At 46.6% G+C, this 17,152-nt stretch overlaps 1 protein-coding gene across 5 annotated transcripts in view; it reads right to left on the bottom strand.

Moving 5' to 3' along the window:
- Nucleotides 1-564: 564 nt before the first annotated feature.
- The window catches only part of SIAE (sialic acid acetylesterase), a 42,576-nt gene continuing 25,988 nt past the window's right edge, over nt 565-17,152 (bottom strand). For 4 of the 5 annotated variants that reach the window (XM_054712774.1, XM_054712775.1, XM_054712777.1 and 1 more), the window contains 6 exons: nt 15,672-15,849; nt 12,947-13,056; nt 12,252-12,385; nt 5,516-5,673; nt 3,757-3,952; nt 565-1,889 (listed from right to left, as the gene is read on the bottom strand). In XM_054712774.1, coding sequence (XP_054568749.1) covers nt 1,671-1,889; nt 3,757-3,952; nt 5,516-5,673; nt 12,252-12,385; nt 12,947-13,056; nt 15,672-15,849 — 995 coding nt within the window. In that variant the 3' untranslated portion in view covers nt 565-1,670. The remainder of the gene's footprint in view (nt 1,890-3,756; nt 3,953-5,515; nt 5,674-12,251; nt 12,386-12,946; nt 13,057-15,671; nt 15,850-17,152) is intronic. The other variant, XM_054712776.1, reaches the window with a different exon arrangement.

Here is a 17,152-nt window from a genome sequence, read left to right on the forward strand (position 1 = left end):
TGAGGCATTTCTCACTCTATCCCTTCAAACGATGTGTGATTTACACTTTTATTTCTAACTTATAATAGACAACACACAAAAAGAGCCGTGAGCTGTTTTTAATCAACCAATAAACAGTGTTGATTCTTAACAGTACACACACGAGCCCTCTCACGTTTGTCCCATAGGATGATTTTTTTTAAATACTTATCAAGTAGCTTCACTTTCAGCCTCACTATTTTCTTCCATCTGGATTATCGGTTTTATAGTTAAAACTCTTACCTTTAAAGAGCCTGACACTATTTTTGTTGTTGTTGTTGTTAATCCTCACTGGAGGAGCTCTAACCGGTTTGGCTCAGTGGATAGAGCGTCGGCCTGCGGACTCAAGGGTCCCAGGTTTGATTCCAGTCAAGGCCATGTACCTTGGTTGCTGGCACATCCCCGGTAGGGGGTGTGCAGGAGGCAGCTGATCGATGTTTCTCTCTCATCAATGTTTCTAACTCTCTATCCCTCTCTCTTCCTCTCTGTAAAAAATCAATAAAATATTATTTTTTTAAAATCCTCACTGGAGGATATTTTTCCATTGATTTTAGAGCAAGTGGAAGGGAGGTGGGAGGGAGAGAGAGAGAGAAACATCCATGTGCGAGAGCCACATCAATTGGCTGTGTCCTGCAGAAGCCCCAATCGGGGTGGGGAACCTGTAACCCAGGTATGTGCCCTTGACCAGAATCGAACCCATGACCCTTGGGTTCATGGGCGGACGCTCTGATCATTGAGCAATGCTGGCCAGGGCCTGAGATTTATAATTATCATATTTTCCGGCGTATAAGACGACTGAGCGTATAAGATTTTCCTGGGTTAAAAAGTCGTCTTACACGCCGGAAAATACGGTATCGCTAACGACCTGCCTGCTCCTCAGTGACCTCCAATGTGACACCTTCTAAGCTGGTGATCCCCAGGACCTGTTACTGGCAGCCTGAGCATCTTCTTTACTACACTTCACCTTTCTCTTCATTCCCAAGGCTGGCCTCGGCACCTCCCCAAATGCCTACACATGGTTCTGCTCTGTTAGCTTTCACCATCCACATTATTATTGGAACTGAAAGAGCAGAACTGTATTTGGCTTAGAGGGAAATATCTAACACTTTGTCCTCTTACACCCAGAGCTGAGGAAACTAGGGTTGGAAGAAACTTCAAGGCCATGTGGGCCAGCTAGATGTTTCACTCCCAGTTATGAGGAAGTGAATGGCATTGAGGTCCAATTTGCTTGTAGTTTGGCATGAGTCCAATACAGGCACCAGCCCAACTAGAGGACAAAAGGCAGGCATTTCACTGTTTACCAGCCCTGGCTCCTCTCAGAATACAGAAGCAGCCCCAGGCTAGCTGGGAACTCTCCAATGAAGTTTTTCTGTTAATTTCCTTTAAAAGCAACAGTTGTCATCATTTAAAACTCCTAAATGCCCAAATCTAATTTTTAAAACATGCAATACCTGTTTAGTCATGGCATTGACCTCTTTTCCCTTAGATTGCCAAATTAAAAAAAACACACCCAACAGCCAACACAATAATAGCTGTTGGTGTGAATGAATCAAAATTATATCTTTTGTTTTTGTTGTTGTCATTTACTTGTGTCTAAAATCTGCTCCTACTGCACTAACTCACTTAGCAGCCTTGCTCTGATGTCCAGGCATCTAGTTTGCAGTAAAAGTAATGAAGGGAGGGGCCGGCAGGGTACTGTTGGGGTGGTAGAGGGGACACTGTTTATATTCGCAAGGCCACGAGGCCCAGGCATAGCGGAGAGCAGTCACGGCGCCCGGACAAGAACTGATATTCAGGGCCAGGGTCTGGGTGGAGAAAGTGTTCATGGGAGCTGGAAGCCACTTGCACTGATGGTCACCACAACAGGAGATCTAATGAGAGAGTCATAAACAGGAAGGGTCAGGTCAGGCAGAAGGAGCGCCTAGAGGCTGGGAACTGCTCTCGGAGGCAGACTGTAGGGAGAGAAAGCCGCTTTGGGCCATGGACCCACTTTCTACAGTAACCAGAGCAAATCTGAGTCCGTCTGGTCACTGCAGCCACAGGTTGGCAATAAATGTTCACGTGACGAAATAAATAACTCAATCAACAAAGCATAAACTACCGGTTACTGAGGGAGACAGGGAAGCACAATCTCATCCAGCATTTGGGGACGGTTCCCCGAACATCCTTGCTGTCACCCTCCTGACAAATGGTGAAGCTGCCGCTCCCTGTGGCCCTGCCACGGAGCTGAGGAATGAAGAAAGGCCACAGAGAAACTCTGGGTAATGAGGCCTTCTTAAGCCAGACCGCAATCCAGGGAAGGGAACATAAATGATCCAGTGCCCAAGCTTAAATTCTGACCTGACCGCAACTGTGATTCTGGGTCCGGATGATGGACGGACTTCCGCCAGATTCTGACTAAAGTGGAGAACAGAAGACAGAAGCTCCCCGGGAGCTAGAATTCCCCTAAAACCCAGGGCCCAGACGCTAAGTGGCATGAGCACTGACCAAGCACCTGGGGCGAGTAGATAACGTAGATTCTGTAGTCAGGGTTCCAGAGGACGAGCTGCCCTAGGTAAACTCCTGTGTGATTTAAGTTGTTTTAAATACTCTTTCATCTCCTCCAGCGCCCTCTTTCCGGATGCCCCAACCCGAGCAATGGCCCCTTGGTTCCCAGACACTCATGTCAATGTTCCATCTAGGAACACCTCCGCCTCCACCCCCGACAACAGAAGATCCTCTTCCGTCAACAGCCCCGGTGCCACAGTGGAATGATCCTTAAAAGGAAGTACTTTCATTATACAAATTCACACTAAGCTACAAATCACCAAGTTTAAGCCTCTTAAAGGAGACGCTCAACTCAAAAGGATATCAGCATTTAGGATGAGAGAGACATCTAAGGATGAAGGAAATATTCTGGAGCAAGGATCCTTTCCATAGGCAACTTACAAATAAAGTTTCAGGCTCTGCCCCAGAACCAAGATGGCTGCTTTGGAGGGAAAATACAAAAGGAGTGTCCTTTAAATATGGACTCATTTTCCCTTCCTTGATTGTCCTGTCTATCAAAACTGCCTCTAAGCCAGCAACTGTCTACCGGTGTGCCGCATGAATTTTTAAAGCATGCAATACCCGCCGAAACCGGTTTGGCTCAGTGGGTAGAGCGTCGGCCTGCGGACTCAAGGGTCCCAGGTTCGATTCCGGTCAAGGGCATGTACCTTGGTTGCGGGCACATCCCCAGTAGGGAGTGTGCAAGAGGCAGCTGATCGATGTTTCTCTCTCATCGATGTTTCTAACTCTCTATCCCTCTCTCTTCCTCTCTGTAAAAAATCAATAAAATATATTTTAAAAAATAATAATAATAAAATAAATAAATAAAGCATGCAATACCTGACTATTGAGTCAGGCGCACTGACCTCTTGTCGCTTAGATTGTCAAATGGAAAAATGACAACAGCCAACACAATAGCCATCTGGTGTGAATGAATCAAAATCATACCTTTTTTTTTTTTTTTGGTCAGATTGGGGAAAAAATAAGAATTTTAGTAATTAGTTGAGGTGTGCCATGAGATGAAAAGGGTTGAAAGTCGCCGCTCCAGGCAAATAATTAAGAGCTGTTCATTTGCCCCTCTAAGACAAACTCAGCCCCCCACCAACCAAGCCCTGCCTTGAGGTTACGTTAAATTGAAGAGGCGGGCCTCACTGTGGAGGAAATCCTGATCTCCCCATTCAGGAGGAACCCCATTGTTTCTGCTATTCTCACCTCAAATATCTTGTCATCCTGCCTCTGCACCTCAATTTGCTGGGAATACGTGAGGCTGAGCAGCCCCTTGTCGGCCAAGCGCTCGATCTTCTCAGGCAGTGGTCCCTGGAAGGTCAGCGTCTTCTCCCCATAAGCCACAGCTCGGGCGCCCAAGTGCAGCCGGTAGGCCACAGTCTGCTTATCTCGAGGGTGGATGCTGCAGGACAAACAAGTACAGAACTTTGGGTTTGAGCTCAATAATAACCAGATTTTTTTAAAATGTATTTTTATTAATTTCAGAGAGGAAGGGAGAGGGAGAGAGAGATAGAAACATCAATGATGAGAGAGAATCATCAATTGGCTGCCTCCTGCACACCCCCTTACTGGGGATTGAGCCCACAACCCAGGCATGTGCCCTTGACCGGGATTGAACCCAGGACCCTTCAGTCCGCAGGCCAATGCTCCATCCACTGAGTCAAACCAGCTAAGGCAATAACCAGATTTTTTAAAAAAGAAATAATATACAAAGCACCCCCAGAAGGTGAGAATAAAGTTGACTGAGTCTAATAGCCAGTGGCTGGTCAGCTTAAGAGAAATGGTGAGTGGTAATCACAGCTGGGGCTCTGGGCCTTCTATGGGCTGGAAACCTTGAATAACAGATGACTTGGAAGGAAGAAATAAAGGGAGGGAGAGACTGGTGGGAGGGAGGGAACGCTGGAGGGAAGGAGGGATGGATGGATAGATGGAGGGGAGGCGGGAGGGTACTAGAACTAGCCAAGGAGAGCTAACTCATAAGACTATTCCAAACAACAGAGCCTGTGTTTCATCTGAACCAGCCATTCATTACTTGGTCCCCTCCAGGGTTTATTTGTTCATTCAATAAATATTCATTCATTCAAAAATAAATAAATACTAGGTCAAGCTCTTACTAGAATCCAGACATTGTGCGTTGGGCTGTATTGAAACCCCCTTGTACTCTGCGGCTGGCATGTGGTGGTCATCGGAGCCACTCACAAATACTCCACTGCTCCCCCTGAGGCCATGGCAGAATCACGTTTCCATCTCCCTGAAGCTGGGCATGGCCACGTGACTGCGGGTGGACAATGCAATGTGGGCAGAAGTGTCTAGTGTTGCTTCCAGGGAGAGCACTTAATGGCCAGTGAGGGACTTTAAGGTGACTGTGGAAGCACAGATCGACTCGGGGCCTCTATTTCTCTGGATCTGTGAACGACCATGATGGCAAAGCCTCTCTGTTGACCTTGGGGCACGTAGCGTGAACAAGAAATAAATTTTTGTTGCATCAAAGCACTGAGATGTTGAGGGTCCTTTTTTTTATTTTATTACTACAGCACATCCCAGTGTAAATGACTCAGATAATGCTTCTAGGGTCCAATCCTTAGGCCATCTACTCCCTCCCCTCTCACAAGTGAACATCACAGTGAAGGTCACAGATAAGGAACGTACACTGAGTGGCCAGATTATGATGATCTCTGAACGCATAATAATCTGGCCACTCAGTGTATATCCTATATAATAAAAGGCTAATATGCAAACTGTCCCCTCGACTAGGAGTTTGACCAGCAGACAGGCCGGCCAACCGCCCATGTCCCCTCCCCCTGGCCAGGCTGGCCGGACCCACCCATGCACGAATTCATGCCTCTAATATATATACACACACACATATACACACTGAGTGGCCAGATTATTATGCATTCAGAGATCATAATAATCTGGCCACTCAGTGTATATTATTCAAACAAAGCCCAAGAAGCACCCATACCTGCCGAAAGGCGAGTTCCTGTCACCGAGGTCCATAGCTACAGCCATGAAAGTGTTGGGCATCCTTAGGTTGGGGACATAGCCAAGGTCTGCTGTTTGATGCCAGCGGATCTGGGAAAATCGATCATCTGACTCTTCATCAGACAAAACTGCAGACAACTAGGAAGTAGAGAGATTGCTGCGTCAGAGTTTTATTTGCATCAGAATCCTACACTGGAGCTTTTTCACAAGCAAACCCGGGTTCTGCTTCATTCATTTGTTCAAAAGTTCATTCAACAAGTATCTCCTGAGCTGCTCACTGTTGTGGCAGAATCCCTCTCAGTCCACCTGCCTCAGTGTAACTGCCACCGCTCTCACCACGAGGCGGAGTCGATGGCTCCTCCCATGGAATGCAGGCTACGTGTGTGATGTTCTCTGACCAACGGAATGCTCAGAAATGATGTTGGGCAGCTTTCAAGTTTGTTTTTTTTAATATGTTTTATTGATTTTTTACAGAGAGGAAGGCAGAGGGATAGTTAGAAACATCGATGAGAGAGAAACATCGATCAGCTGCCTCTTGCACACCCCTTACTGGGGATGTGCCCGCAACCAAGGTACATGCCCTTGACCGGAATCGAACCTGGGAGCCTTGAGTCCGCAGGCCGACGCTCTATCCACTGAGCCAAACCGGTTAGGGCAGCTTTCAAGTTTTTGCCTCAGGAGCCCGTGCCTTCTGATTTCATTCTCCTAGGACCCTGAGATGGCCGGTAAAAAAAAAGTCTAGCTACCCTGCTGGAGGAGTGATGTAGGGAGAGGGGCCTTGGGAACTGGAAGATCATGAAGGAGATGGGCATTTTGCCGCAGCAATCCCAGCAGAGGGGCCAGTGATGTGGATTACGTTCAAACTGCAGCCGCAGAGCAAGGCCACCGATGTCACATAGAGCAGAGGTGTGCCATCCCCCTTGAGACCGCCTGGCCCACCCATGGAATCATGAGCGAAACCAATGGCTGATGTTTTAAGACACTGTTTTGGGGTAGTTTGTTGCAAAGCAATAGGTGATGGACACATCTGTGTACCACATAGGGCTAGGCAGTGTATGTAGGAAAGCAAAGGGGAATCTGTCTTGGAGCATGTGGGCAAATTGCATCAAAGGTCCCAATTCGTTTTTAAAAATTTCTTATTTTATTTTTTTTTTAGAGGGAGTGGAAGGGAGGAGGAGAGACAGAGAGAAACATCAATGTGAGAGAGATACATTGATTGGTTCCACAACCCTGGTCCTTGTTGGGATGTGCCTGCAACACAGGGACGTGCCCTTGACAGGAATCGAACCGCGGACCCTTTGGTCTGCGGACTGATACTCTATCCACTGAGCCAAACCAGCTAGGGCTAAGGTCCCAATTCTTTACACCTTCCTATATCCACACCCTCTTGTCATATGGCTTTATGGCTTCTCCTATTAAGAGGAAAAGCGTATTTCCCCACCACCTGATTCTGAGCTCAGCCACGTAGTTTGCTTTGGCCAATCGATGAAACAGAAGTTACGGTAAGTCAATTCCTAGCCTCGCCTCAGGAGCCCTGGCATGGTTGCACTTACTCTTTTGCATCTCTGCTGTCGCCACGAGAATGGCATCCCTGGGCCATCCCACTACTCCCGAAAGGAGGCTGACAGCTGTGGACCAGAGCTGCCCCATCTCAGCCAGTTCCGCCAAGCCTGGCCTGCAGCAGAGCCCCCAGGGAACCAAAGAGACATGAAAGTGCCCAGTGGGACTCAGCCAAGGCCAGTCAACCCCCAGCTACCCAAATACGTGAGCCATAATAGTAAATGTTATTTTAAGTCATGGATTCTGCATGCTGAGTACACAGGATTTGCTTTCATCTAGATGAAAAGTGGGTAGATTCCCATTCCTGCAAAGGACAGACGCTCCAGAAAAGTTCTTTAATATTACTACAATGCACGTGGTCCCGCTATTTCCTCCTTCCTTCTCGGATGTTTGTATGCTTTAGATAGCGTCTTATTCTTAGCCTTAGTTCCAGCCAATGAGAGGCATCAACCTCTTATCTCTCTTTATAAGCCATGATCTAACAGTAGGCCGCACAGGACACTGGGAAACAGCCCGGGTGAGCAACCACATGGCCATTGTAGAACGTCTGTCCCCGCCAGAGGGGCTGCATTGGGAACAGACTGTTTCTCCCAGGCTCGTTACTCACGTGGCCCAGGAAACACCTGAGATCCTCCCTACCCATGTGGCCACACTTTGAACAGAGGACATTTCCCGCTCCTTGAGTTGTTCCAGAAAGATTAGAAGGTCATCAGGAAAACACTGGAGAGGCTGCAATAGTAGCAGAAAGGATATGGAATGAAGGGCATGTGGACAAAAAAGGGGCCCCATACTAACCCTGACAAGCTCAGGGAGGCCTGCATGGCGGCCCTACAAACTCAGAGGCTTAGGGTAACCACACAGATGGTCTGAACATAAAACTTCCTAACTAAAAGCGAGTCATGGCAGGTAGTCCAGTCCCAGGCCTGTAGCTCCCTTGACAAAGGTCAGTCTTTACCTGAAGTGAGCCTGTCCATTGTCTTTTTGCATCTAAGATAACATGCCTTTGAAAGGTCAGCGTTATCTCCTTGTCCAGGCCTCTTACGGCACACCTACCGCTCCAGGCAGGACGCCACGGAACCCCTGTCATCTTGTTCTCCGCATGCCATCTCTATGTACATGTTAGTTAACCATCCTGCACCCACCGACGTGAAAGAAGTGTCTTTCCATTTTACTTTTTATCCAGTCCTAGAGCTTTCCCCGCTTTGCTTTCTCCCACCGCCTTATCCTGCCACTAATGCATTTCATATAACTCCCTTACATCTCCTTTGATTCCAACATATAAAACAAGCTGCGCAACTGCCATTCTCTGGAGCAAATCTCCATCCGTTGAGATGTTGCTTCCTAGCAATTGACTTCAGTTTGGCTCAAATAAACTCATAAAGCCCTGGCCAGTGTGCTCAGTGGTTAGAGCATCGGCCCACACACCAAAGGGTCTCAGGTTTGATGCCTGGTCAAGGGCACGCACCTGGGTTGCAGGTTTGATGTCCGTTCATGGCATGTGCGTGGCAGGCAACCAACTGATGTGTCTCTCTCACATCGATGTTTCTCTCTCTCTCTCTCTCTCTTTCCCCCTCCTTCCCTGTCTCCCTTCCACTTTCTCTAAAAGTCAATGGGAAAAAATATCCTCTGGTGAGGATTAAAAAAAATAAAAATAACAAAGTAAACTCAAAATTCCCTACGGGTTTGGACATTTTCTTTTTGTTTTTCTTAATCCTCACCCTAGGATATGTTTATTGATTTTATAGAGAGAGGAAGGGAGAGAGAGAAAATACACACCTAACACATCAATGTGAGAGAGAAACATTGATTGGTTGCCTCCGGTAGGTACCCTGGCCAGGGATTGAACCTGCAACCTTTTGGCATCGGGGACGACGCTCCAACCAACCGAGCCACCCGGCCATGGCTGGACATTTCTTATATCGACAGTATGATGTGGGCTGTAGGTGATATTTCCAATTCTCTTACTAAGATCTCTTATGCAAATTGGCTTTAATCTATGAAATGATAGAAGGTGGTGAATCTTCATAATGGAATGTCATGAAAACTAGAAAACTGGATAAAAAGATCTGAGTCATCCCACTTCTCACAAGACACCCAGAAGACTGAAGGTGGAACCATATTCACCCGTCAGTGCCGTGACGGGGATCGTGGTCACAAAGCTACCAGAAAGGTCTAGGGTAAGTACCAGCCTGACGCACAACAGGAAGCAAGCTAACAACAGTCACTCATGCCAAGAAGTTTCTCAAAATGGCAGTTTTGCTAAGAATTCCTGCAGCAATTCTCCACTCCCATTTCACTGATTGCACTAATACATACTGGCCACATGGGGGCACCAGCACACTCCACAACCAAACTTTTTCCTAAGAATACAGGGGGGTGCTGTTCAGTCTCCCATGGCGATTAGTAGAAATGCTGCTGCTTATTAAGGCTGCATTGGGAACAGACTGCCAAAGAATAGCCAAAGAATAGAAAGGTGGCCACATCCAGAGGGCTTTACAAATAACATACTGTAGTTTGCAGTCTGTTCCACTGGTCCTCCAAACCCCTCTTAAGAAAGCGTCGTAGGGACTCCTGCCCCGACCAAGCTTCAGGTCACCTCTCCATGAATCATCTCTGACCCATGCGTCTGGCCCTGGTCTATCTACTGAGCTTGAGTCCTGCATCGCTAACTGTGCTCCAATTTCTGCAAACATCACTTCAAACCCAACGTTCCTCTTTCCTTACAGACTACTGACCCTCCAGATTTTCTGGCCTCTCTCATTAATAAAAACAAACACTGTCACTGAAACTGGTTTGGCTCAGTGGATAGAGCATCAGCCTGCAGACTGAAAGGTCCCAGATTCGATTCCGGTCAAGGGCATGTACCTTGGTTTCAGGCACATCCCCAGTAGGGAGTGTGCAAGAGGCAGCTGATCGATGTTTCTAACTCTCTATCCCTCTCTCTTCCTCTCTGTAAAAAATCAATATAATATATTTTAAAAAAAACAAAAAACACTGTCCAGCTGGCGTGGCTCAGTGGTTGAGGCGTTGACCTATGAACCAGGAGGTCACGGTTTGGTTCCTGGTCAAGGTATATGCCCCAGTTGTGGTCTCAATCCTCAGTGTGGGGCGTGCAGGATGCAGCCTATTAATGATTCTCTCTCATCACTGATGTTTCTCTCTCTCTCCCTCTCCCTTCCTCTCTGAAATCAATAAAAATAATAAAAATAAACAAAAACAAACACTAACGTTATCTGGCATATGCCAAGCTTTCCATGGATTAACTCACTAACTCTTAAAATAACAAAGGAGTTTGCTATCTTGTTCAGAATCACATAGCTGAAGAAGTGCTATGGGATAGGAATCCAGGCAGGCCGGCTTCGATCTGAAGGCAACTTTGATCCGGCATCTCCTTTTGAAGGTGGATGTTTATAGCCTCGGTTGGAAAACATGTTTTTGTTGATGACATCAAGTTAAGCCCGGAGCCTAAGGGGATTCTACTAATCTGGAAGGCCTCGGTGCCAGGACTAGGTCTCTTTCCGGCTCTTCACACAGTTCAGGGCACATCACAAGCATTCAGCACATTCTTCTGGGTTGAGCTGGCCGAAGTCACGTTTAAATCGCAAGTACACAGGTTAGGAGACAAAAAAGCACCTCAAAAATCCAAATGTAGTTCCACCAACAGTAACTCAGAACTGTGACAGGAGTTGCTATTTTGATAATAATGAGCAGAATAATCTTGTTTCAAAGTCAAAATAAATGTAAGAAAGAGAATGATTGTAAAGTAGTTATAAGTGCAAAGAGTGTCTATAAAAATCTTTATCCCAAAAAAGTATGGTGAAGTAGGACGAGGTAGAGGGAATGGGTGGCTGGTGGGAAGGGAAATCGTGGACACCCAGAGGCAGCTGTCTGGGAGTATTATGTCCAACTCAGAGGTTAAGGCCCATTCCATCACTACATCATGAGTTGGGTCTTGGTTTTATAACATTTTACTTGTTTACTTTTCTATGTTCCAGCAAAGTCAGAACTACCACCCTCCTCAAACTTTGGTAAGTCACACAAGGCTTCCTAAGGCTGAGACCTGCAGGAGAAGTAAAAGTTAGCTGGGAAAGTGTGGGAGAGAGAGATTATTTCAGGCAAAGAGCGTGTGCAATGGGCTGGGAGTGAGAGAACGAGGTCCCTTCTGAGGAGTGGCAGGGATAACACCACGTTAGGGAGGGTGTGGGGAAGTGAACATTCTCACACGTTGTTGCTAAGGGTACACATTTATGCCCACTCATAAATTCCTCCAGAGAAATTTGGGAACATGTTTAGAGCCTTAAAAAGTATTCAATTTAACCTAGAGATTTCGCTCCTGGGAATTTATCCTAAGGGAAAAGTTAAGCATGCATGTAATGATTTAGCTACGAGGTAAAGAAACATGCCACTGCTTATAAAAACAAAATGTTTAAAGCAACCTCGGGGCCCATTTACCAAGGCCTAGTTAAATAAATTATAATATGACCATATTTCAGAGTACTCCGTAATCATTATAAATTGTGCCCAAGATTAATATTTATTGGCTCAGTAGTTGAGCATCGACCTATGAACCAAGAGGTCATGGTTCGATTCCCAGTCGGGACATATGCCCGGGTTGCGGGCTTGATCCCCAGGGTGGGGCATGCAGGAGGCAGCCGATCGATGATTCTCTCTCATCGATGTTTCTCTCTCCCTCTCCCCCTCTTCCTTCCTCTCTGAAATCAATTAAAAAATATTTTTAAAATAAATAAATAAGTATAATAAATAAAATATATTTATTAGCATGAAAAATGTTCACAATATAAAAGCAAGATGTGGCACAATATTGCAGTATGGATCCTATTTCACAAATAATGAGTAGAAAAGTCTGCTTATTTCTGGATTGTGGAATTATAAATGTTTTTAGCTTATCTTTTTAATATTTCTTTAAAAAACATGCAGTACTTTTTTAAAATAGGAAGACATATTAGTTACGTATTAACTTTTTAAAAGACTCACTTGTCCCAGCAGTGAACAGAGATGAATTAAGTCCTACATTCAGTTCCTGACCAGCGAGCGGCTATGAGGGTGAAAAAAGAATACGGATTCCAGGAAGGAGATCTCAGCAGCACATCCCCACGGCAAGGTCCATAAGCCCTCCTCCCCCGCCACACACATACCTGGACAAATCCAAATGGGAGGAAGCGCTCCGTCTGCCCCTGAGAGCCCAGGTGGAAGGTCTGGCGCCAGTCCTCAATGAGCGCGGGGAACGTGCAATTGTACAGGTCCCTGTTAAGATCGACATTGGCCTCCCCTGGAAACAGTCCAAGTGGTGAGAGGAGTTTGGGGTAGAAGCAAAAATGGCCACACAATCCTTCCCAACCTCTAGCCCAACCTCTGGGCCTTCCTGCCGTCTCTCTGGACTGGCCTTGCTCGGGCCGACAGGGGCATCAGCAAACATGAGACAAGCAGACTTGAAAAGCGCTTCAGTTTGGGGGTCTGCTCTCTCTCGATTCACCTGGAGCCCCGAATCTGCTACGTAAACAATAAATACGTCTGAGCTCGCTCGCTGAAGGATGGGAGGCCACATGAGAGCCACGGGGCCCCAGCAGGGAGACAGCTCCCAGCCAACACACGTGGAAGAGAGGCCAGGCTAAGGCACCCGGCCGCCAGACAACCTGCCAGGCGGCCAAAGACACGTGAAGATCCCAGCGGAGATGAGCCCAAGCAGCCCAGACGGAGAAACGACCCCGCCAGACCACAGGATGGGGAGCTAAAGAAAATGGTTTTTGTTGTAAGTCACTACATTCTAGGAGGGTTTGTTACTCAGCAAAGCTAACTGACACGCTGGAGAAACAGCAAACGGGACACTCACCCTGGTACCATATCACGCCTTTCAGAGTCATACTGAGCAGTGGATGGATCATGGCATTCCAGAGAACCGAGTGCTCACTGGGACCACTTATAGACACCGGCAAAGTGAACCTGAAATCGATAAGGCGCACAAGTGTCAGGAGAGAGCTAGTGATCGATCACATTATGATCCCTCACCTGGGCGTCTATCCAGCTTTTAGGTGGGGCAAATTTCTGATGAAAGCAACAGAATTACATTGAACCACTGTCTCACATGGACACGTGTGCACAGTCTCTGAATTTCACCTCCAGGTTCTTCCCAGGATAAGGGTGTATCAGTCAGTTTTCTGCGAGTTCAGCGTGGGCCACCCCCGTTTCCAGAGAAGGTCATTAAAGCCACAAAGAGAAGTGTTTTATTACGTGTCTCACACACAAGGCAACAGATTTGTTTGACTAGACACCTCAGTGAAGAGACACTTAGATTGTTTCAAGCTTTTTGCTTGTGTAAGCAATGCCACGATTCTCGTTCCTATAGCTTAATCATTGCATACAGACTTAAGTATTTCCTTAAGATAAATTCCCAGATCGGAAACGGCTGGGTCAAAGGACACATTTATTTATTTGTTTATTTATTTATTTACTTATTTATTTATTTTTAATATATTTTATTGATTTTTTTACAGAGAGGAAGGGAAAGGGATAGAGAGTTAGAAACATCGATGAGAGAGAAACATCAATCAGCTGCCTCCTGCACACCTCCTCCTGGGGATGTGCCCACAACCAAGGTACATGCCCTTGACCGGAATCGAACCTGGGACCCTTCAGTCCGCAGGCCAACGCTCTATTCACCGAGCCAAACCGGTTAGGGCAGGACACATTTTTTAAAAAGGCTTTCAACGTGCCCTAGATGGTTTGGCTCAGTGGATAGAGTGTCGGCCTGTGGACTGAAAGGTCCCAGGTTCGATTACAGTCAAGGGCACATGCCCAGATTGCGGGCTCAATCCCCAGTGAGGGGCGTGCAGGAGGCAGCCAATCAATGATTCTCTCATCATTGATGTTTCTATCTCTCTCTTTCCCTCTCCTTTCCTCTCTGAAATCAATAAAAGAATATATTTTTAAAAAATAAAACAGCCCTAACCGGTTTGGCTCAGTGGATAGAGCGTCAGCCTGCAGACTGAAGGGTCCCAGGTTCGATTCTGGTCAAAGGCATGTACCTTAGTTGCAGGCACATCCCCAGTAGGGGGCGTGCAGGAGGCAGCTGATCGATGTTTCTCTCTCATCGATGTTTCTACCTCTCTCTCCCTCTCCCTTCCTCTCTGTAAAAAATCAATAAAATAATATATTTTAAAAAAATAAAAATAAAAATAAAACAAAGTAAAAGGCTTTCAACGTGTTCCTAACTTTCTCTGTAGACTCTGTAGAATGCTTGTCGGAATTTACACCTACTTCCCCACGCCCTTGGAATTGTCCCTTCCATGCCCTCAGAGATCCGGGAGGCCTGGCTTCAGAGGCCTCCAGCTCTACCACAGGCAATTCTTTCTGCTCCAAAACGGAATGTCTTCACACAGGCACACCCTGACCCAAGCGAAACCAAGAGCTCAAGTCCACCCTCTCCCCAGAGGCCTTCCCACAACTGGCGAGACAATGTCTGTGAAGGCAGTCCACATATTGTTCATCTCTACGTTAGTGTGACCATCAAGATGTCATTAAGTCGCCCGTCCTCCAACCCAAACCCCGCACCACGTATTCTTCCTGATCTAGCTTTCCCTAAGTGTTCTTTCATCATCACTACATATAGATTTCTTTGATTCCATGGCTATTTGTTCTTCCTGTTACATTGTTTATTCTGCTAAGCCCGTGCGTGGTCTGCAAACTGCGACTTGCAAGCCACATGCAGCTCTTTGGCCCCTTGAGTGTGGCTCTTCCACAAAATACCACGGCCTGGGCGAGTCTATTTTGAGGAAGTGGCGTTAGAAGAAGTTTAAGTTTAAAAAATGTGGCTCTCAAAAGAAATTTCAATCGTTGTACTGTTGATATTTGGCTCTGTTGACTAATGAGTTTGCCAACCTCTGTGCTAAGCAATTTAGCACAGTGGTTAAGAGCACGGACATTGAGGCCAGACTTTGCCACTTACCCGTGTGTCCCTGAACAAGTTACTAAAGCTCTCTCCGACTTAGTATCTTTTAAAAATATATATATTTTTTTATTGATTTCAGAGAGGAAAGGAGAGGGAGAGGAGATAGAAACATCAATGATGAAAATCACTGATCGGCTGCCTCCTGCACACCCCACACTGGGGACGGAGCCTGCAACCCAGGCATGTGCCCTGGCCGGGAATCAGATGGTGACCTCCTGGTTCATAGCTCGACGCTCAACCACGGAGCCACGCCGGTTGGGCTCAGACTTGGTACCTTTATCCACGATATGTTAACAGTGTCTACATTTCAAGAGATTGTTGTATTAAATGAGTTGCTATATATAAACTACTTACAACGTTTTTCAGCATAAAGCTTTCAGTAAGTATTAGCTATAATTATTATTAAGAAAAAGACTCATAATTGCTTCTTGTACTGTTCTCTGGCTGGGGTGGTGGTGACAGTGAAAATAATACCTTTCCTGTGCACGGAATAAGTTAATACATATTTGGACATGCAGCACGTACTTAACTCCCCAAAGGAGACCATGCTTCTCCTCTTTTATCTAATTTCCTGGCAGGCTTTCTCCAGGACCGCAGGGTGCATTCTTACCCTTCCTTAGAGACCCCACAGGCTTTCAGTGACCTTCCAGATGACCAGGCTTCAATGGGGGTCCCACCCCACGAAGAGGAGACCAGCCCGACGGGATACTGCAGGGTGTCGTACAGGTGGCGCCCGAAGAGCCAGCACACTGCCGACATGTACTCGAAACTCCCGTGGCCTAAGTTTTCTGTTCAGAAAAAGAGAGTCAGGTAAAGAGTAGAGGGATACAGACGGGCCTAGGTGAGAAGAAGGGGTGTGGGCCATCCCTGTGTTCCTTGCTAAGAATTTCCTGAAGCAGGATCAGATGGAGAGGCAATTATCTCATGTGCAGAGCACCAAAGCCCCCTGGCCAGGCGAGTGGACCTCCCCCCACAGGCTCCCCTCTCACCGACAGGTTCCTGAGAACCTAGGAATGCGATGAGTCCTCCTCAACAGGTGAGGGCAGAAAGGCCACTGGGCCCCTCTACCACCCTCACCTCACCTCTACCTGTACCTCGCCATTCGCTCCCACTTAGCTCCGTGGAAAGAGATGAGCAAGCAGGGGGGCATGTCGAGAAGAAATGTGTCTTTTTTTCTACCCAGTTTTATAGCTGTGCTCATGAAAACATGGGCAGCAGGTAAGGGATGCAAAGTTTGGCTAAAAGAGAGAGCAACAAAAACCAAAACTGGTTTTTAAATTTTCAGCATAGAAAGCTCATATGTCCATACAGCCCAGTAACTAACACACACCGGGGTGGGCAATTCCACGTGGGAAGAAAGCTGATGAAGAGGAGAACAGGTGCACACACACACTCAACTGACGGGGCCACTCAACCCAATATTTATTAAGGAACTGCTCCGTCTAAGGCACGGGCTTGGCACTACTCAAGATCCAAATTCAATACCGTGCTGGCGCTCAAAAAGTTGATAGTGCCGAAACCAGTCTGGCTCAGTGGATAGAGCGTCGGCCTGCGGACTCAAGGGTCCCAGGTTCGATTCCGGTCAAGGGCATATACCTTGGTTACGGGCACATCCCCAGTAGGGGGTGTGCAAGAGGCAGCTGATCGATGTTTCTCTCTCATCGATGTTTCTAACTCTCTATCCCTCTCTCTTCCTCTCTGTAAAAAATCAATAAAATATATTTTAAAAAAAAAAAGAAGTTGATAGTGTCATAGTGGGGATTCAAGTAAATTAAAATTGAGTACCTACTAGGTGCCAGGCACGGCTAGGTGGTGGGAGGTCAGTAAATAACAAGAAAAGGAGAACCATGGACTCTCTCCTCCTAGGTCTTATATTCTACAAAATAAGACATCTACTCAGCTGAGTAAAATATAGGGCAAAATATGGTTAAGTGCCTTCAGAGGTACTAACATGTATTAAGGGGTTTTAACAGCAAAGGAAAAAATATAAAATGAAAGGCAGATCATAAAAATCCCAAGGAAGACTGGCCTCCTCCTCCGGTGCGTCCACAATACTCTGTGCATAGTGTTTCCCTGACCCCACTGAACTAT

The sequence above is a fragment of the Eptesicus fuscus genome, chromosome 23 (genome assembly GCF_027574615.1).
Source record: "Eptesicus fuscus isolate TK198812 chromosome 23, DD_ASM_mEF_20220401, whole genome shotgun sequence".
NCBI lineage: Eukaryota > Metazoa > Chordata > Mammalia > Chiroptera > Vespertilionidae > Eptesicus > Eptesicus fuscus.